The sequence below is a fragment of the Anarhichas minor genome, unplaced genomic scaffold, assembly GCF_050575085.1.
Source record: "Anarhichas minor isolate MPS153535 unplaced genomic scaffold, ASM5057508v1 ptg000009l, whole genome shotgun sequence".
Lineage (NCBI taxonomy): Eukaryota > Metazoa > Chordata > Actinopteri > Perciformes > Anarhichadidae > Anarhichas > Anarhichas minor.
Window position 1 is genome coordinate 1301527 of NW_027466455.1, and position 26576 is coordinate 1328102.

Here is a 26576-nt window from a genome sequence, read left to right on the forward strand (position 1 = left end):
CCGTCTGTTGCAGCGATTACTCTCCTCCAGTAGCTGTTCCCCTCCTCTCCAACATGTCCTCTCTGCCTCTCCTTTCAATTATTGCCTTTAAGGTTCCAGCCTTCCTGCCGTCCCTCTCTTTGTTGGGCCTTCCTCTCAGGCAGAGCCTAGCTGTGACATTGTCTGTCATTGCCGGATTACAGCATTGGCAACTCGCCACAACACATGCCGAAGACGCCGTGGAGGCGACCCTTCGCCAAGCGAGCGTTCTGCTCTTCCACCGGGTTCAAACCCTTAGACGAGAACAAACAGCTCACAAAACACTGTATGTATCTGAAGCCAAAACGTCCCTCTGGGACACTGAGCTGTCAGATACGATAACATAAGTGATTTTGAGTCAACTTTGTGGCTGATGGTGACTTTTAGACATTACAGGTGTTGCTGAGGAATTGGCATGATACTGTTTAGGGAGCGATGAGAATACTGCGTGGGCCTAGTGGTTATTTTTAGATTCATTTATTGGCTGATATTTTGGATCCTTCCATTCCTTTTACAATCAAAAGAAATCTCAGGATCCAGTGTTGGAATGTTAAGCCTGACAAAGAAGGAAAAACAACACTTTAAACTGCATCATGTCCATCCAACACTGGCTCCATTTTTATAAAAGAAATAAAGAAAGAGCCCCATCATGTTGAAACATCACAGGCCAAGTCATTTTGAGATTGTACAAAACCTCCCTGAAGGACAAGGCGGTCAAATGACACCGGGCCTATTTCTTGCTTTTTGGGTTTGATATCTGGGTTATGCTTCGTTTGGCAAAACAGAAAAAAGGAGGGGAGAGAAGTTGCTCGGCTGAAGGACAAACGTCTGGTAAAACAGGAAGCTGGGAACGATGCAGGGAAGAGGGAAGTGGGTCAACGACGGTCTGAAGGGAGGAACGTGACAGCGATCTGTGGCATGTAGCACGAGAGAAAGAAAGCCAAAGTAAGTGGGGAAGATGGCGCCGGGGAGAGGGGAGGTGTTTCTAAATTAAGAAGAAGGGAAGCAGAAGGGTGTGAAGGAGGAGGAGGACGACGTGTGAGAGGTGGAAATGTGAGAAAAAGATAGGAGTCCATGGGCGGCTGGAGCCGTTGGAGAAAAACGGCCTCGTAAATGTCACTCCTTTCTGGGTGATTTTAATGGCAAATGTCAAAGACCCAGAACTTACAGGAGGTTAGGCCTCCTTAATACACACAAACACATGCATGAGCGCTCTCACGCGGACTTTCTCCCCCTCAGACAAAGCCTTTTGAAAGGAGGCAGTGAGGGAGTGGGCCTGCCGAGGAGCTGTACATCTTAAAGACTGTAATCACACATAACTGTCAGTCTAATTAAGGCTTTTAATGAACTCCACGAGAGCTCAGAAAGGACAAAAAGTCGTTGGAACATGTGCGCACTTGTTTGTGTGCGTGTGTGATAAATGATGCGCTCAAGGAAGAATGTGCGCATTAACGGCAACACAATCAAACATTTTAATGAGACTGAGTGCAGCTTTCAGGTCCACCGTCTAATAAACATGCATACCTGGGTCTCTCATCTCCTACTGCAACGCACACACACACACACACACACACACACACACACACACAGGACTAATTATTCCTGTCACACACTCTCTCTGGTGACAAAGTGTTAAAGCCCTGCCCGCTGCAGAAGCGAGACCGGACCTATAGGAAAGACCTTTGAAACAATTGGATTTGCCATTAGGAAAAACTTTATTTAGGATTGTAGCTGAAGTACTTCCCAACAGAGTGCTAATCTGCATTATACATCATTAAGCTCTTGGCGGCACTCTGTTGTTGGCTGGCCAGCTATAGGGAAATAGATTGCACTGGAAGCCTGGAAAAATGTTCGGTCTTGATCTAGTGGCAGATAGAGAGCAATAACCACAATCAAATCTCGTTTGATTTTGGGTGTGCGAGCTAAATCGTGGATAAGCATGGCACAGGGTACGCTTTCTGTTGTGTTAACGGGTCTGCTTACCCAAATTATAGGAAAATATACATATTTTAGTAGTGCAGTGCCTGTTCTGTTTTATTTGTAATGTAAACCCTGGCCACAAGATTCTAAGGGCCAGCTATAGCCAAACTGTATGGAACATTAAAAAAACGGAAAAGTGACTTTTTTTTCCAAGCCTGGTTCAGAGATCTTCTGTGCCAAATTGCGGGAGGAGCAGATAAAAATCTAATTTGGACACAGTTCAAAATGTCGGAAAATCGCTATAGACGGACATGGGCGTGGCCTATCTGGATGGATTGGTCTACACTGACAAAATCCACGAAAAAAAAGAATTTTGTGACTCAGGGTTCAAAAGTTACAGGCCAAAATGTAAAGTTCATTGTCATAGCGCCAACTATAGCACGGTCACATGGATTCACGTCACCGCCACTAAGCTAAAGGTGGAATAGTGTTCGACCTGATGACATTAAGTTGTCTCATTTAGACAGTTGTTAGCAACCACCTTTTTCAAGACATGGAAATCTTCAACATTCACGACGCATTTTATGTCGATTACAAAACGTTGACATCCTATTTCAGGCATCTGACCAAAAAAAAACAATCAAAAAGCCCTTCGACTTCGAGACAAGGAACCATTTCTGGGTTTTCGGACTCATTCCTGCAGCACAGTATACACCAAGTACGCATGAACGGTTCTCGAGGTATGCGGAGGACACAAACCCACAGACTCATTTTAACTATCACTACTATTGTTAATCTATTACTCTTACTCTTTTTATTTATTTCCATGTTAGGGGCCACAAGGGGCCAACATCCATTGTGAAAACAGTCTCTTTTTTCTTTGTCCCTCGAGTTTCCTTCTTTCATTGCATGCCATTCTTGCAACCAGCAGCTATGTCACAGACTGTTGACACTGCTTATACATAAACACACACACACACACACACACACACACACACACGCCCACACACACACACACACACACACACACACAGAAGCACTTTAAACCTGGCTCACTTCGAGTGTTTAAATGCACCAGCCAAGACTGAGCTATAACACAATCCTGACGAGCATGGAGGTCCTTCTAATGGATCAGCACAGATCCAATTCAATGCTCCAGTGTGTGTATAGTTGCCTTAAATGTCCTTGAACCATGACTGCAATACTTGAATACAGAGTGTGTGCTCTTCTCCTTGTGATGTATGCTTTAGTCTACACAGGCATGTACGTTGTAGCAGAGAAATGTTTGACTAATCTTTACCAGTACGGCCCCCTTTCCTCTTCCTCACCACCAACCCCCCCATCACCACCATTATTCTTCCAAAGGAGGACACACACACACACACACACACACATATATACATACACAAACACAAAACATGGGAGCAAGCCAGCCGAAATAATACATTTTGACATCTGTGCCTGCACACACTGCTCGGGGGAGAGATTGGAGAGAGAGAAAGTGGAAAGAAGGGTTAGATATGAAGGGGAAGATGATGGACAGCAGAAAGCATAGGGCAATTATATACTGTTTGTGTGTGCTTGTGCTTGTGTGCCAGTGTATATATTTCTATATGTGTGCAACAGCGAGGGAACGAGAGCGATGACAGTTGTGTTTGTTTAGCTCCTCTGTGATTAAAGCAGCCTGCTAGAAGCTGTGTGCTTAGCTGTATGGCAGTCTGTCTGTTTTTCTTATCGTGTGTTAGTGTGTGTATGTTCGTGCTTGTCTGCTTTTCAGAAATGTGGGTGTATTTGCTCTCCGCATGTGTCAGTCTGTCTTCAGTTTTGGAGTGTGTTTATGTGAACGTCTTCAATCTTATTTGCACGTCACGAGTCTCGGGGGGGTTTGATGCATGTGAGCGTAGCGGTCTGTCTGCATCTCCTCCCCAAATGTGGGCTTTTTTAGCGTCTAATCTCCCGCTCTCGCTTGCTTAAGTGAAATCATCCGCGGCTATCTGGTTGCACGCGGGACTGGAAAAACCTGTGTGTGCTCATTAAGGTTTCTCACAGTGCTGTTGCGAGGTTTGTTTAGTGTTCCCGTTTTGCCTGATGTGGAGTTTATTTCATTCGACAGCTGAAAGACATCCGTCTGTCTCTCTCCGTCACCTCAGTTTTCAAGTTCAACGAGCTTTATTAGCCCGATAAGATCATCCTCACAGCGCCAAAGTAAACTACACAACGCCGAGTCTGTCAAGGTTGATAAAAACAGGTGTGGAAACCAACCTCTGTTGCAACTATGACTGTAAATTATACTGAAGTATATGTCACAAATACTTCTACGGATACGTGCTTGTTTAACCTCTTCCACTCCTTGTGGACACCAGCGTCCTTGGCCGACTTTACTGTCTTTCAGAGGCTGTAGATGTCGGGAAGAAATCTAAATAACGCTCCAACGTGGCGAGGGAAAAATAAATATATTCCCTTGACCTCTCACCTCAAGATACCTGAATAGAAATGTTTTCTATGGGCACCCACGAGTCTCCCCTTTAGAGATATGCCCACTTTACACTAATCCAATGCTCTTTTAGACAGTTTTGCATTCAGCAGAAATGTGCTATTTTCACCTATTCTAAAAATGGTGTATTTTAATATTTCTGCATACTAGGGTCCCAGATCAGGCTTGGAATTGCATGAATTGGGTTTGACTGGAATGCTGATACTCTTGTGGATCCAATGAGCCCAATTGTATTCATGTGTGATGATGCTCCGAATAGGAATGAGGAGAGAAACTTGAGGTCACTGTATAAAATGACGTGTTGTGACAGCCTCATGAAACTTTACAACCCACAACTAGAGACCTATGGCATTCAGAGGATGTATGGCTTTCCAAGGTATATAGACAATACTTATTTTTATTTTCTTTATTTCTTCTTCATGCATGTGATATTTGAGTGGAAGAGTCATTGTTCTGCTCGACCTGATAGCAAGATGGGACGCATGAACTGCATCTCTTCACCGCTCACTTTTTGTGTGCTGTCTTCGAGTTACGGCAGGGAACTGGAAGAGGATAGAGAGCAACTGAAAGAGTAATGAGTGTGCCGTGCAGAGACAGAGAGAGAGTGACAGACATGCAGAATGACAAAAGCAGAGAACAAAAAAAGAGAAAGACCACCTGAGTGAAACTTTTAACAGGGTCAAGTATGAGGTTCTATTGTAAAAACAGATCAGACTTATTCATATTTTAAACGTGGCACTAACAGCACGCACACACACACACACACACACACACAGCTCTTGTAAGATCACAAGCCCACAACTCTTACCTCTGAGGACTGCTAGCAGCTCTTTAAAGGCCTGGTAAAAAAAAAAAAAAAAGGTGGCGCAGCATGCCAAAACATGGCAGATGGGAGACATTTTCCTCTCGCAAACTGACAAAATCTCACATAACAAGAACTGATTTGGTGGCGTAAGGATTGATATAAGTGTGATGTACTCTCGAAACTCGGGGAGCAAAAAAAGAGTGCACTTCAACGTCAATGTCTTCAATGAGGGGTACTTAGCTAAAAATATCACTTCCACAGGCACTCGGTGATAAAAAATAAAAAGGTAGCACAGATCCCAGCAAAGAGGCAGAATCGTGTTAGCATCTCATGTAACGGGGCAGCCCTAAATAAGCTATGACTAATTTGTCACCCGGTGCCATATTTGTGGGTTGAGCGACTGTTTTTCTTCCCGAGCGACGCCGGCAAAACTTCTTCGATTACTTTATCAGTAATCCGTTTAAAGCAGCGTGCTCCAAACGCTGTAAATCTGCCCCGCTCCTCTAATCTTCAATTCATCACACATTTACTAATCACACTAAAAATAACAAACCTGGAATTACTTACTCTCTTCTTTCTGTGCAGCGAGAGCCGAGCCGAAATGCAAGCCATCAAAAGGTTTATGACGCGCGTATAAATCACTAAAGACGAACAAACAACCCTGTTCACCTTGTTGTATTGTGAAATAAAAGTTAAAAAAATAGGACTTTATTCTAAAATGAAAGCTTCAAATTATTTGAAATGGACCCGCGGTAATGTAATGGCGCTTTCTGGGCAAAGTCAGGCTTGTGAAAACAGTTCTTAAATCTTCGCCGGGACAAACCTGGACAAATAAAGGTTAAACCAATAAAACAGAGCGAGCATTCTCCATTAAACCTCGTCTTTCCCCCCCCAGCCGGCTGCCTTCCAGAGGCAAATGACATCCGAGCTGTTGCTGCGGATGAGGTAAGACGCTATTTGCCACAACGGGGCCCTCTTCTCTCTCAGCGCCGCCGAAGAGAGCAACCGAGCGAGGCTGGAGGTGCCAATGAATTAGTTCACTGTTTTCACTCATTATACCCAACTGACTGCCTCACTTTTTCTCTGTCTTTATTTACACCCTTTTCTTCATCTCCGACTTCTCTGGCACCACACACACAGCCAACAAAGCCCCCGCTCATAATGAGGGCATGGCGGTGTCTGAGTGTGTGTTGTTCTTTGTGTACTTAGTGTGTGTGTGTGTGTGTGTTTGTGTGGAGGGGGGGGGGGATTATGGCAGCTCCAAAGCTGTGAATAGGAGCCAGGCTGGGCCTTGGCCCTGGCTGAATTAATTGCTCTAATTAGCTTCTTAATTGCATATATTAAACCAGTGGTTAGCAGGGCTGGAGCTGTGGTTGGGGCCTGGGTCTACAGCTGGAGACGGGGGTGGGCACAGGAGGACAAAAGGGTACACACACACACACATGCATAGACACACACACACACACACCAACTCCACCTTCCCCCACCCACTTGAGGTAGTCTCAAGTGGAGAAACGAGACCAAGCGCTCCTGTCCATGATGAGGGTATTCAATTATCCAACCCCCCCTCCTTCATCATCAATATATAATAAGCGTATGTAGCAGAGGCAGATTTGTGGTACTAATATGGACGATATGCCCCTCCCCCTCTGTCCCCATCCCCCAGAGGGAACAGTAAGGATTAATATTAGACCTACAGGGACTACTTGAAGCGGTCTTCATCTGAAACTCTTCACTGTATTACTTACTCAGCGCTCCACTCCGCTGTGACATTCAAGATGCCAAACCCTGCTGCTGATTTGCGAGCGTGGAGCCTCGCCCCGTCTGGCCCCGCAGCACGTCACACAGACTTACAGGGACCGTGACAACATCAGAACCATTAGTTCCGCCACTCGTTCCACTTCCCAGCCCGTTTCTTTTTTTTTTTTTTGTTATTTGGCTCAAGCGTTTTTTGCGCATTCTAAGCGATTATCAAAACCATTGGCTCTCCGGAGCAACATGCATCAAATTAAGCTTTTTTGGCTTGAGTTGACCCTAGAGTATAAATAAGCCAGGCCGAGGACGAGAGAAAGAGATCCTCCAGCCAATAAAAGGTGGAGGGTGTGTGTGGGGAGGGGAAGAATTTGGGCTCTGACGGTGAGAGGCCGGGCGGGGGGGGAAGGAAAATTACAGAAAATGCCTTGTTGTATTTGTGAAATGCACCCAAAATATCTCACAACAATGACGATTAGTCGAGAACAAGTAAACAGCCAGTCCACTAATGATCCTCTCTTCAATAAACAAGTGGAGCACACAGCACACATCACACACACAGCACGCACGTGCATGAGCGCAGAGTGATAATGATGTTCTTTGTGTAGTTTTTGGGGTAATTAGGGCCCGCTTAAATGGTGGTTAAAAAGGATTTGCAGCCGATTGTTTGTCCTTGTGTCTTTGAGCCATGGGCCCTCTTGCTCCACTGAGTGTCAACACTGTCTTCTTCATCTGTCTCCTCACAGCAGCACACAGAAATCCTCTTTCATCAGCCCGTCCAAAGACGACCTCTTCCTCTGCATGCTCAAATTATTCCAGCTCGTCCGTTTCCCTGTAATTTACTTTTCCTCCTCTCCCCTCTCCGTCTTCTTCTACTGAACAGCTGCCAGGTTCAATTCGAAATCTAAGAGCACCATAATCTCCCTCACACATGGCAAAGATCACGCCTTTAACTTATAGACAAACCCATGTAAAGCACCAGCAGTGTGCCTCTTGAAGGAATAGCTCAACATTGTTTGTTTCTTTCTAAAAGTTAGAGGAGCAGATAGACATAAATGTATTGTCTGTCAGGATGCTAACTGTTTGCCCCTGTCACTATGCTAAGCTAGGCCAAACACAGCCTAACTCCAGCTATCTTCTCATCTCACTTTCAGGAAAAGTACAGATGCATCGCGTAAATAAGACAGCAAATGTTGCTGTATTTCGCACCGTTTCCACTCTTTATGCTAAGATAGGCTAACTATGGCCTTACTCCTGCCATTTTTTACTTCCACTCTCAGACTAAAAGAAAATATATTATTCAACACATTCAAACACAAAGTTTGTCTGTGTGTATCGGCTACGCATCTGTCAGTGTGAATGTTTTCATTGCGTTGGTCAGAGGTCATGTTTGCGTGAACCTGGACACTAAATCAAAGCTATATTAGCGGGCTAATGTGTTCTCCTGATGGCAGAGGTCAGCAGAGAGGTGCGCTTGTTTTTTGAGCTCCCCCATGTCTGATTGCCCGGTAACACATCCTTCTGCAAAAGGTTGCTCAACAGAAGGCAGCAGCACAATGACGCCTTTGTCTGTCAAGCTGCGACGGGGAACGAGAAAAGTTTGTGTATCCGTCTGTGTGTGCGTGTGAGAGACAGACAGATAGTGTAGGGAGGTTAAATGGATCATACAATGTAAACCAGGCCCAATCCAATTAGGGAGGGATTCTTCTTGTCTGACCTTTAACAGAAGAGACGTAGTCACCCTCACTCACGCAATCAACCCCCACCAAACCAAACTACACACACACACAAACTCGCACAAACTCCACAGTCAGCCTTCCACAAAAAAACAGACAGATGCGCAAGCGCACACCAGCACCCACCCTCTCCCGCCTGCCCGCACAAACGCACAGAGAGCCTCCGAACCGACATCACACGCACAGCCAATCTCACAGACAGTAGCGCCGCTCTGATTGCTGACCTAAATCGGCCGGGCGATCTGTCACTTTCTCTTACTCACACTCAACACGCATCTTCTTTTCTTCATCTTTTCCCTCCCCTTTCTTTTCTCCCTCTCTCAGAGTTTTTGTTCTACCCCCTTGCCCAAATATCCCTCGCTCTCTCCCAATGTCAGTTTACATCAGCTCCCTCCCGTCCCCCCTCCTCTCCCCCATTTATCTTTGCCACAAAAACCTTGTTTTTGTCATTTGTGTCCCACGACATCGGTGTCAACACACGGCACGTTGCAGGTTGACAGTGCTCTTGCAGCGGTGTGTGTGTGTGCTGTATTTAAGCACGTGTACATACTGTCACGCATATAATGAAGTTACATACGAAACAGCACAGTGCAGCTCGGGGCAATCTAATCATCGAAACCACTTGAGTTGACTATCGTGCTTTGAAATAGAGTCATCTTTTCTACTATCCACTTGCTCTCATCCATTGAGAGACGCAGATAAACTTCATCTCTAGAGGGGGAATTAGTCGGGTCCGTTGCACCACACCCCATGCCGGCCTATTCTACTCCATTTTCCACTTTTGCACTTTATTTTAAGGCAATTTTTCACACATGAGAGTTTAACTGAGGCGGTTCGCCCCGAGAATTCGATGTGTTTAGTGGGGTGTGAAAAATGTGTTGCCGGCTGGAGAGGCAGTCTCATGTCCACCTCGAAAAATAGTTGTCAGGGGGCGGCTTGGAGCGAACTCGAGGCGTGTCCCTCGAGGGCCACAACACATGTGAAAGCCTTAACGCGCTTGAAGTTGAAAAAAATGTGGAACACAATTTTACGTGTGTGTCACCACACGTGAAGTTAGACTCGTGGTGGTCAGAAGAGAAGGAAAAGGTAAAAAAAAAATGTTTGGCAGAGACTTTGCAGTTGAATTCGGGCCTTGTTCACACCTGAGGTGAGAGAAACACGTTTGTCAGGTGATCCGATTACAAGTGGACAGCTGAAAGTACAGGTGTGAATGCACCGGGACACTCTGAGATCAGATCACCCAGACCACATTCGTGGGTGGGCTCTGCCGCATATAATAATAATAATAAAACTTAATTTCTATAGTGCCTTTCAAAACCGCAGTTACTTAGCGCTTCACTAAAGATTTAAAAGAACATCATTCACAGAACATGCAACAAAAACAGGGGTTTTAAGAAGTGGTCAGACATAGAGGGATAAAACAAAGCATACAAACATTTTTGAAAAGATATTGTGCGTCCGTACAGGTGGGTTTTTAAAAAGCTTTTCAAACTGAGGCACTGACTCAGCTGATCTGACACTGAGGGGGAGTTTGTTCTACAGCATTGGAGCTATAATGTAAAAAAAAATGGTCCCCCCTAAGCATCAAATTGAATTTTCTATGTGTGGGATTTCAGGTTTCTTCTCAATGATGAGCTTATTAAAAAAACAAACGTGCACCATTAACGAGCAGCCGCCCTAATATGGGCTGGGAGGGTTTGTCACCTTACTTGACCGAGTCTCAATATTCTTTATGTGCAAACCATTTTATTACCCCAAATTACTGCTGTTATTCTGGAACAGCACCAAAGAAAGAAAAGAAATGCTGTACATGTTTCAGTATTACTTGGATTCATTTAGACTTTCTGACAGTCGACGCCAAAGAGACACCTTTCAGCTGTGACCAGCATTATGAATGCAAAATAAGTTTAGTGAATTTTGTTGCGGGGTATTTTCGGCTAGTGCTGATGTATGCTTCTTAATGGGTACCAAACCATTTAACACCATTAAAATTAATGAGAGAGAAGTTAGTATTACTTTATGTTTAATGAGATGTATGACCACTTTCCCAACGCGCATTCAAGTGTTTCTCTTTATCTTTGACAGAAGTAGAGATGGGATATATATGGTGCTACACAAGCGTTTAGTATTCAGTGGGATTATTCTGTATTAAACATCCCCTACCCTCGCTCTAAGCCCCTCACCGTGGTCATCTCGTTTCTACCTCCTTCGCCCTCCTCCCTGCAGCTTCCTCTCCTCTCCCCCGTGTCTCTGGTTGCTTTAGAGCCTGGCAGGGGGCTCAAATCTGATGGCTTAAACTTGATCAAATATTCAGCAGATATAGATTCCTCACAGTCCCTGGATTCCCCCCCCCCCCCCCCCCCAGCTGCTTTCCACCGCTCCTTGAATCTCTCACTTTGACTGCTCACTGCAAAGTTGTGTGCCCACTCAGTTGCAAACACATACACACACACTCGCACGCAGACAGCCACGCACGTATGCACATGGGGAATCATAAGCTAACGCGGAGCGGCGGCGAGGTGCAGCTCATTTAGGCTGCAGTGCAGCGTTTCTCTCCACTTCCTCTCCTCCATTGTCTCTTCTCTCTCCTCTATTTCACTCTCCGTTTCACTAATGTTCCCCATCTTTCTCTCCCTTCATCTGCCTCTCACTCTCTCTCTCGCTCCCGTCTCTCTGCCCTCCCTCCCTCTCCCCCATCTGGATTCTGTGTCATTTATTTCAGCTTAACCCTGATAAATAAACCAGTGAGTACCTCTGCATTATTGAACACTTCGACATTGCTGTATGCACGCGCTGCGCCGGCCCCGCGCTGTCCAACAATTAGACCACACACACACACGTAGCCCCACCCTGTCCAAAGTTGCACACAGAGACCCTGATCAAAAGTTGCTGTTAAAGACTCATAATAGACTCAAAATGGATATGAATATACACACACAGAATGAGACAGAAGGGGCAAAGAGACGGATGGATGGACAAGAAAGACAAACAGAGAGACAGAGAGTCAAAGAAGAGGAAAACAATACCAAGTCAAAGAGAGAGAAAATGACTTAGCAGAAACGACCCCATTGTATACACACACACACACACACACACATGCACAAATGCACCAATAACTTTCCCCCAAAAAACTCTTACATTTACCCAAAGACCTACACATGCAAACTTGCACAAACACACAAACTTATTTTTCTAGGTGCGCAGGCCCCAGTCAGCTCTTCTATTATTCATATTAGTGGGAGGGCTTGTTTATCTTCTGCTATTGTGTGACGGCAAGCACCGGGCTCTCCGCAAAGCCCCAGGGGCCCTGCTCCCTAAACACACCGCAGGGAGTCATTCATGTGTGCACACAAACACAGAGAAAATACCTTCGTGTCCACCCTACATACGTGCACCCGCTGGCCGCGTGGTCGCACAACAAACAAATGCACCATTTCAAACCGCTATCCATGCACACACACGCGCACTCACGCACACACACACACACACGCTGCCATCTGCCTGACAACAACACTGCAGTCCCACAGCGACTGACCCGTTCACTGCAACCAATCTTTGTGTGTTAGTGTGTGTGTGTGTGCTATTTTCAGACTATTTTTGTGTTTACAACCACAAGCCTGCTTGTACGCCAATGTGTGTGTGACTGCATATATTTATGAGAAAGCCTCTGTGTAAGGCGATGTGAGCATGCATATGTTAGTGTGAGCACCAAGGAAGATTAGTGCCGTGTGTGTGTGTGTGCGCGCGTGTGTGTGCGTGTGAAAGAGAGAGAAAGGTCACTCCCATATGAGGTCATATGCATGTTGACTGTGAGCCTGCAATCATTCACTGCTGGTGTGCCCGTTGGTGTGTTCAAACATATATGAGCGCGTGTGTCCCCTTGACAGCCGCCGTGATTGAAAGTGGCCGTGTTGTTTCAGTGTCACCCTGCAGATGAGAAGCCGGGTCTGTGCGTGTCAACTGACACTCGCTTCCCATTCCCATCAGCCGAGCACACACACACACACACACACACACACACACACAACGAGAGACCTGTCCCTGTCTTCTTTAATCTGTCTTTCTCTCCCCCACCCACCCCCTTTTTTTCTCCCTGCACATACATGTTCTAGCGTCCTCCCAGTCTCTCCTCCTTGTTCTGACTCGGCCTCTCTACATCTTTCCAGCCTTCACTTCCATCACTCGGTTTCCAAATGAAAAGGCATTGCTTTGACGGCTAGCCAGGTCCATTACTTGTAATGTTAATGTTTTAGCCTAATTCTAGTGCACAATGTTTGCCACTTTGGACCATAGCGCAATTTAATAACACTATAATCACCAGTACGAGCATCATCGGGTTTTATAGGGATTGCATTTTGTTCCATAAAACAGGTCACAGTGAGGCCTCTGGATTATCCGGAGTAACAAGGACATTGTTTGTGTAGATTTCGTTAATATCGCAAATAAATCTCACAGGGAAATCTCTCTAAGCTCGAGCAAATTAAACTAAAAATATCTGCATGACTTTATCTTATTTTTTATTATTCTATTTCTTCAAATTCAATATCTGCTCTGCTATTTTATTGTACTGTATATATTGTGCATTTCCATACGTAATATTTTATATTTTATTTTACTCTGTAAATTGCTGCTGCTACAAACTAATTTCCCCCTAGGGATGAATAAAGTTTATATCTATCCATCTATCTATCTCAAGGTGTGAGTGATGGGGGAACTGACCCTTTACAAATCTGCTGATCCTGGACCAGTTTCAACAACTCCTCTATTCTCCCCATGTGTAGCTGTCCTTTAAGTTGCAGATCAGCTGCATGGAGACGCAGTTCTAATTAAGAAAACACGTCATCAAGACCACACTCTGATTGTGAATGTGTGTGTGTGTGTGTGCTTGTGCTTGTGCATGCATGCAAGCAGTGTGTGTTTCACAAGGCCCTGGCGCCTGCTTTCAAAGGATTCATTAAAAGCAGTGAAAGGCTTGATCTGAGGTTTTGGGCTGATGTACTAAGCATGTCTGTGTGTGTGTGTGTGTGTGTGTGTGTGTGTGTGTGTGTGCGGTGGGATTTGAATGGTGAAAGAAAGGAGGAGAGAGGAGAAACTAAAAGGGTGGAAGAGACTGAGGGAGACACAGAATAACCAGTCGGAGAGCAAGAGTGAGAGAGAGAGAGTTGGGGGGGGGCGGGATGGGAGAGTGTGACAGAGAAATGGGTTTACATAAACTCTGACCTCGCGTTATGAATGAAAACATCAATCAACGAGTAGAACTAATCAATTTCCCCACTCTTTCTCTCCTCTCCGCGGGATGCAGAAGTAAAGAATTACATTTAATGGGATTCGAGTAATCTGATTACAAAACAGTGGCATCTGTGCTGCATTAGTGACTGCAAAAACAAAAGGAAACTTTGGATTTCTTTTCCCCCGGACCGCTTGCACGATTTTCTCTCGAAGTGATCAAACGGAGCCACGTGTTGATGGTGTCGACACAAATTGGGAATGAAACCCTAGAGGGGGTTTTTCAAGTATCGTTCACCGCGCATCCCGGTAGCCAACTGCGGAGGAAACGGATTACCCAGTGGACTTTAAGCAAGTTACCGGTGATCTGTAATGGGTTTAACTTTGAAATTAACCTCCACTGCCCTTTTTTTTCTCCCTCCTGCTGTTCCGCCATCCAACCACCACAGCATCACCACAAGCACTCTTTCCGCGTGTACCGCCATGGTCTGCTGCAGCATGCAAATTAAATCACGTTATGCTATAGGTTAATTAAAACACGATTTCCCTGAGGCCTGCGCACACATCGGTGCCCTCGCACACATGCACAAACATACATTAACTGTAACTGAATTCAGGGACAAGCCGGTCCACCGTGAGTTCAGCATGCACGAGATCTCCCCCTATTAAGCCACTGCGGCCATGTGGCTCCAAATGAGCAGCAGATTATCAATTATCTCGCAGCCTCATTAAGTACGCAGAAGCTCTGGTGAGAGACTGCATGCAATTCTTCATTACCAGCACACGAGCTATCTGCTGACGTTATCAATAAGTTATCAGCACCAAATGCTCCCTGTGATCAGCTACTCCAGCGTCTCCTCACCTGTCCCACTCTCCCTCTCTTCACAATGTGTGAGTACACTTGTGTGTGTGTGTGCGTGTGTGTGTGTGTGTGTGTGTGTGTGTGTGTGTGTGTGTGTGTGTGTGTGTGTGTGTGTGTGTGTGTGTGTGTGTGTGTGTGTGTGTGTGTGTGTGTGTGACCTTGCGTCGCAGCCACCATTGATCGGGCTGGAGCTGTCAATCGATCAGTCTGGTCTGTGTGTGAAGATAAAGGTGTTTCTATCTCTGGACACTCCAGTTGCCGGGTGGCAGCACAGAAGGGAGGTGTGCAAAGTAGAGACTGTGGGCCACATTTGGCACATTTCCGTGTGTCTGAGAAGGGCTTTATGACTGTTTTTACTTTACTGCAGTGTCATTAAATTCAAGTTTAAGACAGATGTTAAAAAAACAAAAACCTGATGGAAGTTCTCCAGCTTGCACTGGCTTTGGGCACGATGAGCAGTGGTGTATGACACATTTGAATCCTGGTGACTTTTGATTTCTTACTGAATGCAAAAGTTGGAAACACACAGGGGCGCTCCCTTAAAGCAACAGAGCGTTGTTGATAGTGCATGAGAAGTATGTTGCTGATTTATTCATTTATTTTTCTTTATTGAAAATAATTTCATCCTTTTAGTGCTCCTATTGACCTTCGCAAGACTTCACCACGCCCCCCCAAAAAATCAACCAATCAGAGTTGAGAAGTCTTTAACGTAGCTCTCAATCACTGCTTGTGAACTCCGATCAAACTGATGAATATGACTCAAGATTCTGTTATTGTGTTGCCTATTTCGCGCCTCAGATGTTTCCAGAAACATATCTTAGTGTGCTGTTAAGCTGTAAAAAGAAAATGAAAAGTTTGTGACCCGGCTGCCATGTTGAAAAACCAAGCACCGCGCCACCGGTTTTACAGCTAAACACTAAAAACATGTTTCTGAAAACATTTGAGGCGAGATAAACGTAATGCGGTGACGGAATCTTGATTCATATTGATGCCTGCCTAGTTTGACAGTTTGACCGGAGTTCACGAGCTTCACGAGCAGCGATTATCAGCTGCTTCACAGACTTCTCGGCTCGGATTGGTTGTTTTTCTTGGGACGCCTTGGAATCTTGCAAACTCCTTTAGGAGCACTAAAATGAGGCAGAGGAACTTGGTTTTCACACATATTATCTGTCTCGTGTACTACTGTCAGGATATAGTGACAGTTGGAGTAAATATGATAAAAAGTTTTTTTTACTAAAGTAACCAGCTGTAGCTTTAAGTCCATACGTCATGAATTTAACTCTGAGACGTAATGCAACACGGCTGCAACTCAAGAAAAGTGAGACGTTTTGTGAAATATTATACACATGAGAGCATAATGAACTTTAAAAGAGACGGTATAATAGAACACCAATGCCATAAAATGTACTGATATCCGATGCCTATATGATGAATATCCACATTAGCCCACCATAAAGCAACTTGAGGTAAGTACTCGCACACTGGGATAATGTCCCAACACTGACATAAAGACACACTAAAGCACGATCTTTTAACATGTGTTCTTGGACATAAAAAGATTTTAACCGACTGGATAGCTTAATTTAGCCATTAGTGTGTCAGTTTTATGAATCCTGTAAGAGCAGCCATATTTGATGTGGCTGTTCAACATCTGTCAGTCATTGAATCGGGTATCAGCAGGTATCAGGTTGCATTAATTTCCCTCCCTACTTATGGAGCCAAAATTCCTGTATCATTGGGTCCCTGGGCGCACATGCAGGGCACCGATACACGCGCACACACACACCGCTTACTGCACCACTGCATGCATATCTCACCTGCTCTAATCTAATCAAAGAGAAATACTTATATGTTGACAATGATGCAGGAGAGATATGCACAGTGCCTCACCTCTCTCCACAAACACAGCCGGGTATGAGGACCGATAGCGGGGAAAAACGAGCGCACCTGAAGCCGGCGAACAAATATAGAACACAAAGAGGCACGAGGGACTTCACAGACTTCGAGAGATCTTATATTCCCTTTGTCTCTTTCCGTCTCGGTCTGTCTCTCCATCTCTGTCCCAGCTTCCTGCTCCTCCTGGCTCTACTCTCCTTCCAACGATTTTAGGGTTGTTGTTGTTGTTTTGGGTGGGAGGGGGGGGGGGGGGGGGGGGGGGGGGTTTCTACCCGCAGATGAAAAGTAGAGAAAAGAGCATTTGCACACCTGAGTGAATAGAGCTCGCAGGTGCGTGGGAGGAGAGCTATGGGAATCATACAGGGTCTCTCTCTCTTTGTCTATGATGCTCACTCTCTCTCACTCCTGGGGTGTTTTTTTTATTTTTTACAGTGCTTGTGTTTGTATTGGAAACTTGTGGGCGTGCGAGAGTGTGTGTGTGTGTTGTGTGTGTGTGTATGCGTGCACATGAGTGTGTGTTTTTGTGTGCATTGCTCCCATTGTGAGGGCTGAACGCTCTTGGCTCTGGTGCTGTATTTAAAAACAAACCCACAGGTTTCGGTTGACGCGACCTTTTACTCGCAGATTGCTCCGTCCGATACAAGGCGCTTTGGCTCTGGCTCGCCACGATGACCTCATCGGGTCTTCACGCGGCCATAAGTCCAAACAAACCCCCGGAGGAAACCAAAACAAACTGCGCTCCTCCCATTTGCAGTCACTGCAAGGCTGGCAGTAACAATAAACAGGCCCGAGGCCGGCGCAGCATCAGAGCAGGACAAAGCAATGACAGACACACACACACACACACACACACACACACTTAGAAACGATGCTGAAGAACAAATGTAACCATACTTCACTAAACACAAAATCCCACACAAGTTGCATTGAAGGACACATCCAGGGATACGCAGCAAAAAATGAACAATAGAACAATTTTTTTTCTTTCTGCTTGAAAAGAGAGAGCTGAAGTTTGTTTAAGGTCAAACAAGCGAAATTAATGAAAGCTTTTTAAAATAAAAAATAAGACCCTAAAGTCTCCTGAAAACTCATCTGGTCATTGTTTGCAGTGTAAGTCCTGTACCGGCTCCGCCCCTGGGCCGGATCACACATAATTCTCAAACCAAATTACTCTAAACACACCCACCCAATCCTCACCATCATCATCAGTGGAATAAACAAACACATTGAGACACAATCAGAAATCAGCCATGCAATCATAACAAACCCCCCCACACACACACACACACACACACACACACTCACTCCGCCCCCTAATCTCCGGTTCTGCTTCCTCGACTCACCGATGATGAAGTAGTCGTGCATGCTCTTGAACTCGTGGCCCCAGAGGTTGGGCGAGAACTCCTGGAACTTGATGGTGAAGCGGCGCTCGCGGGTGGGCTCGTCGCAGGTCAGCACGATGTTGGGCGGGCCGGTCACCTCGCAGCGGTCCGCCTGCTCCCGCAACGACACCAGGTAGAGCTTGTAGAACTCGTACTCGGGCGTGGACCTGGCCGTGTCCAGCGGGGGGCAGATGAGGTCCAGCCGTTCCCCGATCTGAGGGTACAGAACGTAGCCCTTATCGTCCCTGAACCTGGAAGACAGAAAGAGGAAGAGAAAGATTAATTACAGCCTTTTGCTTCCTGCAGTAGAAACCAGCTCAGAGACACCTGTCCTTGCTGCTGAATGAGCAACAGATGGCTCCTTCAACGCTCTTATTTATCCTACTTCTTTCTTACTCCTTCACTGGGAACAGGTGGCTTTACAGAGGAACAGCAGCGCAATCAACTGCACAAATAAATTTGGACCACACAATCGCACGCAATCCCCGGTTGGCCCCGCGAAGTGGTGGAGAAAAAACTGAGGAAATATAACCACCAGCTGACGATCCACATGGGGAAAATAAACCCCTATCCGAAGCCGAAGAGAACTCCACAACATTTCTGTCCAGCAGAAATGACCTTCAGTTAGGTATAGGTTAAGTCTCAGATAATACATAAATATCTCTGAAGTAGTCAAATGTATGCAAAAGCAAACTACAGGCGCTAACAAGTGGAGGAACGGGAGCAATATTTCCATCCACACAAGAGCCTCGCGTCTACTTGAGACGAGATAGAATTCAAAACAAAAACAGACTGCAAACAAATGCGAGGGAAAGTCAACAAAAAGTCTCGCAATGAACACAACTCGTGTTGAGTGTGTTCATGGGAAATGACAGGGGAACATCGTAAACAACGAAAACTTTTTTTTCTTTCTGGCAGAACTCATTTCCGTGTTTTTCAGCCCTTGTATTTGGAAATGAGAACTGAAGCGTGTCCATAGAGGAAGACACGGGCAGACAACTGAACCGAGCTGCCAAATCTCAGGTATGTACAGTTAATTAGTTTGCTAATTAGCTGTTTTGATGTCTGTCATCCGTGTCTTGATATGAATGATGTGCAGCCTGTTTGTTTATGGCCGAACTGATGATTTGACACCTGCTGTCTGTGGGGAAACCTGCAGCCTGAACCCATTCTAATGCAACAAGAAATACGCTTTGAAAATGGTTTATCATCATCATCATCATCATCATTAGAATTTCACCGTGGCTTTCAGTTTAGTCGACAGCTTTGATGGTCTTAATGATCTTAAAAGGACTTTCTTGGGGTGAAAGCTGCAGCAGGTTTTGAGGAATATATTGAAATGAATTCTGCAAATTGGTCAAAACCCAGTTTTTTGTTGTTTTTTTTTGCAGTATGGCGGCTGGCGTGCTCGCTGTGGCCGCGCAGCTTTCAGAGGTCGAGCAGAGAACACGAAACGCAGCAGTCAGAGGGGCATAAACTCAACAAATGACTCAGAGTCTGTCATTCCCCTCACAGCACAGGGCCATCTCTTGCTGATAAGGCCAAATACTATGAGTTATCAACTGAGCCCCTGAGGCCTGCGGTGACTTTAACGCTTCACGCTGCACGCACGCATGGCTAAGAGTGGGGATTCAGAAAGTAGTCCTCGTCTATGCACACCCATCATGACTTTATCTCAGGTTAAGATAAATGTCACCACCGGCAGAAAGAAGGAAAGTGTTTACAGAAGTAAAAGATGAAAAGGAGGAGGAGATTTGCTGGAGTTTTTTTTATTCCCCCACACAGAATGCTAAGTGACACTTTGATGTTTAAGTGGGAGGAAGCAAATGCCTGTAATGTTAAGAAGCCCATTTTCTCTTCCCGCGGACTCACGCACCGCTTCTGTTTCCAACAAATCCACATGAACACTTGGGAGTCACAGCACTCAAACCGGCTTAGTTATTCTCTCTGTTCTGCTGTCAGACAACTGTGTGACCATTAAAAAATAAACAACGCAGGATCAGAAGGCACGAACGCACCGAGAATGATGTCGCCCAACTTAACGGTTAAAAAGACTAAATAAATCCTACTAATGTCACATTAGCGACAAATTAAGACTTTCATTTGTCCAAATGGGCTAAATCGGGGATTGTTTTTCTTTCTGGCTTCCACTTGAAAGCAAAAGGTCATGCCAATTAACTAATGGAAAAAATGGGCAGGAAACAAAGAGGCTAAGTGGATTTTTATTGTTATAATTTCAGCTGGAAAAACATCAACTTCCTTTGCACGTTTCTCATTAGCTAAACCAACTTGTGCAAATTAAAGAAGCACTCCAGAAATGTAATATTGCCCTTTTTATAAAGTTGAGGGACTTGCAACAGACAGATTTTTCCGACTTCCCTGATGTGGGATGTGCTCCAAAAACACCGGATCCTACGTTTCCCATAGTGCAACTTTTACAGCATTTTTGTCAGACCCTCACTGCCTGCTAAATCTGTAAAAAATCCCCCAGTTTTTTAACAGGCTTTCCATTAAAATGGTGAGGTCTCCGAGCCCAAACCCTGTTAGCTGACGACATCACTCTGACATCAGCAGTGTTATTTCCTCAGACTTCAGAAGCCTCCCTTCAGAGCCGCAAAAAACATGAAACCGTTTTCACGGGCTGTGCCGCAATGTGTCGAATCGGTGGAATGCCCCTTTAAAAGTGCACTTTGCCCAAACTACCATGAAAGACACAACGCTCTCCCGCAATATTGACAGTGAACATGAGAGCAAGATGAGATCAATTTTGCCATCCGAATAACTCTTGCTGACCTGACTTGCTCGTATCAGATCATCTTTTGTTTTTGTTCCCACAGTCAACTTTTGGCTCCACAGTTTCCCTCGTGGTCATGCAGGTGTTTGGTTTGCACTGCTGTATGACACACTAGCTTTGTAAAAGCAACATTATGTGCTAAAGGGGAATATCGGGTTATACAGGACACATTATTAGAGCTCCAGTAGGAAGAGACAGAGGGATTTTATGAGTCTCATTTGTTGTACCTGCATCTTTCCGACCATATCCTCCCTTTTCCATGCAGGCTAGGTCTACCTCTTAGCACTGGCAGCTAATAGCCTTCAACCTGCAGTAAATTGCGATGTAAAGCTTTATCTGTTGGTGTGTTCGGCTGGCGGTGCACACCGGAGGGGAACTTGAGAAAGCAGACTGAACGGCGGAGGAGCTTTAGCCCAGAGGCCTGCTGGGAAGCCACTGTTCCACTTCTCATTACCCAGGTCACTCGGGGTTATCAGGCAATACTTCGAGTGGAGAGGTAGGCACTCAGCTTCACTCAACACATGCACACATATTTCACCCTCCTGTTGGCTTCAGACAGGCGAGCCCGTGCTCTCGCGCCATTTATAGAGTATGAACTGTAAACATGTCGGAGGTTCCTGAGGCGTCTGCAGCACAGCCTAAACAGAAAAATCTATTCAACACACGCACACACACACACACACACACCGGCCCATACAAATGCCCTCCTGCTAAACACAAAAGGTTTGCCCAAACACATCCACCCACGTCTAAACACACAGGTTTAGTTTTCCCTAAACATGAACGCTGAAACCCACTGACACACACACACTCTTATAAAAACAGGCACCTTTTGCTTCCTGCATGACGCATTCTATGAGTGTATCTGAAGGTACCCTGAGTCACAGTCGAGCTGCATTGCAGAATGGCAGCACACACACACACACACACACACACACACACACACACACACACACACACACACACACACACACACACACACACACACACACACACACACACACACACACACACACACACACACACACACACACACACACACACACACACACACACACACACACACACACACACACACACACACACACACACACAGTAGAGGATGGTGTGAGTGTTGAGCTAAAATGCCACCGGGCAAGTGCAGTGCTTGACAAAGAAGGAAAGAAAGAAAGAGGGAGGAATCAGTGAAGAGAGAGAGAGGGGAGTGGAAAAAAATATTGAACATGTCGGGCAAGGTATGTAGCAGCCACAAAGAAATAGAGAGGTTCCAATTTAGATTCCCGAATTTGCATATCGGCCGATACCGATTACCAATCCGATGCCAGTGCTTTCATATACAGGTCATAATTCCCTCTTTAAGATCTACTTTATATTGCTGTGAAAACATCTCCTTCAAACAACTGTATTTATTCAAGTTTCTCACCAAATGTATTTTTGACACGATAACATTTGAACACATCATGGTATAATCTACCTTCGCCCAGTACTCATTTTTACTGAATAGAGCTTGAACATATCATCACGTAACTCATTGCAACTTCCGTCCGGTGCATAGACTCGCTCACTCGCCAAGGCACTTCTGATACTGGCATCGATATCGGCACAACAGAGAAATGTGCTGAACAAGCAGAAAGGAAACGGAGAACGAATGAGAAGACTCGAGAAAGAAAGAAGGGGAAGAAGGAAACTGAATTCCAGCACATTCCTGCGACAGAACTCAATTTTCTGATAGGCTCCATGTTCAGAGTGTCAGATTTGCTGAGTTAACCCAAGTTAACCTTGTGTGTGTGAGAGTGAATGATAGTGTGCGTGTGTGTGTGTTTGTGTGTGTGTGTGCACTGTAAACAGGATGGGGTAGGGACACCTTGTCCCAATGTAATCATGGGGTAGAGCAAGAAAAAAAAAAGGCGTGTATTTATCTCAGAATTCACACTTTCCCTGTCCTCAGTGTCAACAAACCCGCACTGCATTCAAACAGCAAGTATGTTGATATACAGTACAATCACTCACATGCAGTTTGGGGTGTATTTAATCACCCTTTAAAGTCCAGTCTGAAAGGGCAGGACAGTTTGTGAGGGTTGTGAATCTCGCAGTCGGACACGCTGAGATGCTTCCAGTGCAGAAGAGAGGAAGGAAAAGTGAAGTGAGGTGAAGTAATAAACAGCTTTATGGAGTTCGTCTGTGACGTCTAATAACGTCTAAATAAATCAACAACCCTGAGCAGACATATATACGTTTTTCCCTTTTACTCTTCATTTTTTTATGCCACATTTTGCTGTGAGAGAGACACTCTCTCTATCTCTGAGGGTCTGCTTTTTTTCTCTGCTGCTCTCCCTCATCTCTTTTTGGCTGTCCACTCTCTCTCTCCCTCTCTCTCCCTTCCCCTCAGCCGTTAACAATAGAGCCATTCATGTGGCCACACTTTGAAACATGGCGTGGGGGGTTGGAGGGGGCCAGAGGTGACACTGAGGAGGGAGGAAGAGGAGAAAGAGGAGGAGTTGGGGAAGGAGGGGGGGGCTTTCTTTTCTTCTGCTCAGTTCTTTTATGAGGGAAGAAACATCATTTTCTCAACCCAAGCGTCGCCCCGCCGCGACCCCCGAGCTGAGCCGAGAAGACTCAAGTGTCAGTCTGCCTGACCCCCCCGACCCCTTACACCTCCTGCTTCTCACCCTCCACTCTCTCCCACCCTTTCAATGCAGCTCTCCACGTATAAACTTTAAAAATCTTATGTAACGAATTTCCAATAAAATCCCAAAACAAAAACAGACAAAAATGCAAGAGATTTAAAAGCCCTAAAAGCTTTTAAAAGCCAGCAATGGCCTCCCGGAGGCTTTAACTGTGAGCTCCGTGTTTGTTGCTGTCTTTTTTTCCTCGTCCATCTGCATGTCGTCTGCAGTTGTACCTGCTCTGGGCGGCGTATCGGACAGCTCGAACATTTCCCAGATTCCACAGCGGCAACCCGAGCCGTGTCCGGACCAAAGCCGGGCACACAGGTGCAGCCGGCGAGAGGAGACAAGGGAGTGTGTGTGTGTGTGTGTGTGTGGGTGGGTGTGTGTGCCAGTGTGCGTCTGTGCGAACATGAGAATATGAAGGGGGAGGCGGGGGTGAGGGAGGGAAGACGAGTGTGAGCACCGAGTCTGTGAGAGAAACATCCCCAAAAACAAAGGAAGAGATGGAGAGAATGAGGAGACCAAAGAGAGAGGTGGGATTCAAAGTGATAGAAAACAAACGCATAAGGACAAAGAGAGAGCAAGAAGTCGGACAGATTGCAACAGAACACAACGTGGGAAAAGTGCAAAAATCAGACAGAAGGAGGATGGGAAAAACAATAAAAAAGGGAGAGGGGAGGACACTTGTGTTGGCACGAAATAAACTCAAATGAAATCAGCGTGGCGGATTTACTCCAAGCTCCACATCAACTCTGACCCTCCTCCATCCTCTGCGGGGGTTTTGTCCTTCAGCTAACCACAACCTGGTGTGAGCAGGAAGCCGAGGAGAGACAGCAAAGGACCGATCTATTAGGGAATAATAAACGACGGCGGTATTCGGTTCTGTGGCGGGGAGATTTATGGCGGGCCCGGCGCATAAAGCTGTCTGCACTAATCTCATGGTATACACAGCGTAATCACACACACAGGGGTTCCTGAGTGCACCCCCTCCGCCCCCCCTCTTTTAATGTACACACGCTGTCAGACGCACGGCAGGGGAGCACGCACACTAAAGAGTGGCGAACCAATCGGCCACGGGAGGAGCACACACGCAAGCGTGCACGCACGCACGCACGCACACCCCGCCGAGCTGCAACACCTGCAGGCCATCTAGTAGCTGTCTCAAGTAAATCCGCTGGGTCTCATTTGCAGGAGAGGTGCTTTTACAAAGAATGCCACAACGAGCAAACGCACTCGGAAAACGTCCATTTTGAACATGTCATTTAAGCCCACATGGAATCTTTTAAACCGCACTTTTGGAGGGAAAACACTGCGCCATAATTCACTTTACTCCAACGCACCTTCATTTGCTTTGATGAATTTCCTTTCAAACTAATTTTAAAGTCTCAAAAGAATAAAAAAAACACGCCTTCTGTAATATGAAGAAAACGATTCAAGAGATTTGGAGAGGTAAAATTATCTCACTCCACTGACTGACTGTTTTATCTACTTTAAGGAAAATATTATTCCAAGCCTCAGCGCTGGATTAAATCACTTGCGGCGATGGATTTTTTTTGCGGAGCAGCCACACAGAGAGGCGACTATCATTTTCCACTGTTCTGCTGGAGCAATCAGTACCCCTATATGTGCTGTGGAGTCCAGAAACACCAGCCATATATAATGTCAAACACATGGTCGGGAGTATATAAAACGTTCCGTCTTCGACACAGTGTTTGGAGGAACGGCAGCTCCATCAAATTGACCGGTTGTGCTCAGCACGTCTCACCTACATCTTCCATCTGATGGGTTTACAATAAAAGATTCAGGAGCTTTTAAATTTGACTCATGCTGCATCCTTTTTTTAATCTTGACCTCATCTTTGATCCGTTCTGTAATCAATGCTGGTACAAGCCAGTTTGAAGCCCATTTTCCAGGTTGAACTTGAGGCCTTGCGGAACCCCCCCCCCCCCCCTGCTATGATCGTCTGTTGCTGTGTCAGTGTGTGAGGTTATCCTCTGAAAGAATTCTGTAACAACACAAACAAAGCATTAATTCAGTAATATTTCAGTCGTACATCAATGTGGGAGGATTAAATTGTTCATTGAAAATGCATAAAGCGCCTTAGATCTCAGGAAACGCACACTAAAAGGACATTTTCCAGTTCCTGTGTCATCTTTGACACAATATTTATCATCTTAAGCTGTTCTCCGAATTAATAATCAATGCTCATGATTTAGTCATTTAAAATTCAGCATCACGCACTGCAGCCTCTGCTTCCGTCGGTGCACAGGGCAGTCAGAGGGTTTTAAAATATCCATAATCATTATGACTGTCTTCATTAAAGAACCATATACCCTGGAGAAGAGCTGCAGAAAGTGGTCTTTGACTGCGTGTACAGAGCTGGAGAGGGAGAGCGATACATTTGTACGAAATCGAGGGAGACAGAGAGGGGTTAGGAAGAGACAGAGAGGGGGGAAGAGAGAGCTATAATGTAAATTGATGAGAGTTTGAGTCTCTCTAGAAGGCATGGCCCAGATACCTCCGAACATTTCTATTATGGATGAAATGATGGAAGGGATGCTAGTTCAACGGGGACAGGGAGAAAGTTACAAGCTAGGTTTCCACCCAAGAACTTTTGTTTTGTAAATTATCATCCGTTTAGTGAGAAAAGGGTGTAAAAAGTAGCACAAAAAACAAACCCACAGAACCTTATTTAAACTTCTAGTCGAGATCTCAAAGTTTGCAAAAGATAGGAAACATGTAAGGCTGAATTTGGGGGGAATTGTGTATAAAACGACGCATAAACCTTGGGGAATATGAGATGTTGATGGAATGGTACAGCTGCAGACAGAACAATTTGCAATTAGTGAACATAGTAGAGCATCTAGCAGCTAAAGAGCTAAATAAACACATGTTCCTTCCTTCCCCCCTGGTGTCTGGCTGCAGTAGAGGTCATGAAGCCCGAATTTAGGATACTTTGGCCTGGGATGCATCGTCCATATCGTTGGTGGAGACCAACACCATGGCTAAATTTACAACAGTT

The 26576-nt window shown here is 45.5% G+C and overlaps 1 protein-coding gene across 1 annotated transcript in view; it reads right to left on the reverse strand.

Annotated features, from left to right (window-relative positions):
- efnb3b (ephrin-B3b) overlaps positions 1-26576 on the reverse strand; it is a 71808-nt gene that overhangs the window by 17079 nt on the left and 28153 nt on the right. The window contains exon 2 of the mRNA XM_076086977.1: positions 18053-18342. Coding sequence (XP_075943092.1) covers positions 18053-18342 — 290 coding nt within the window. The remainder of the gene's footprint in view (positions 1-18052; positions 18343-26576) is intronic.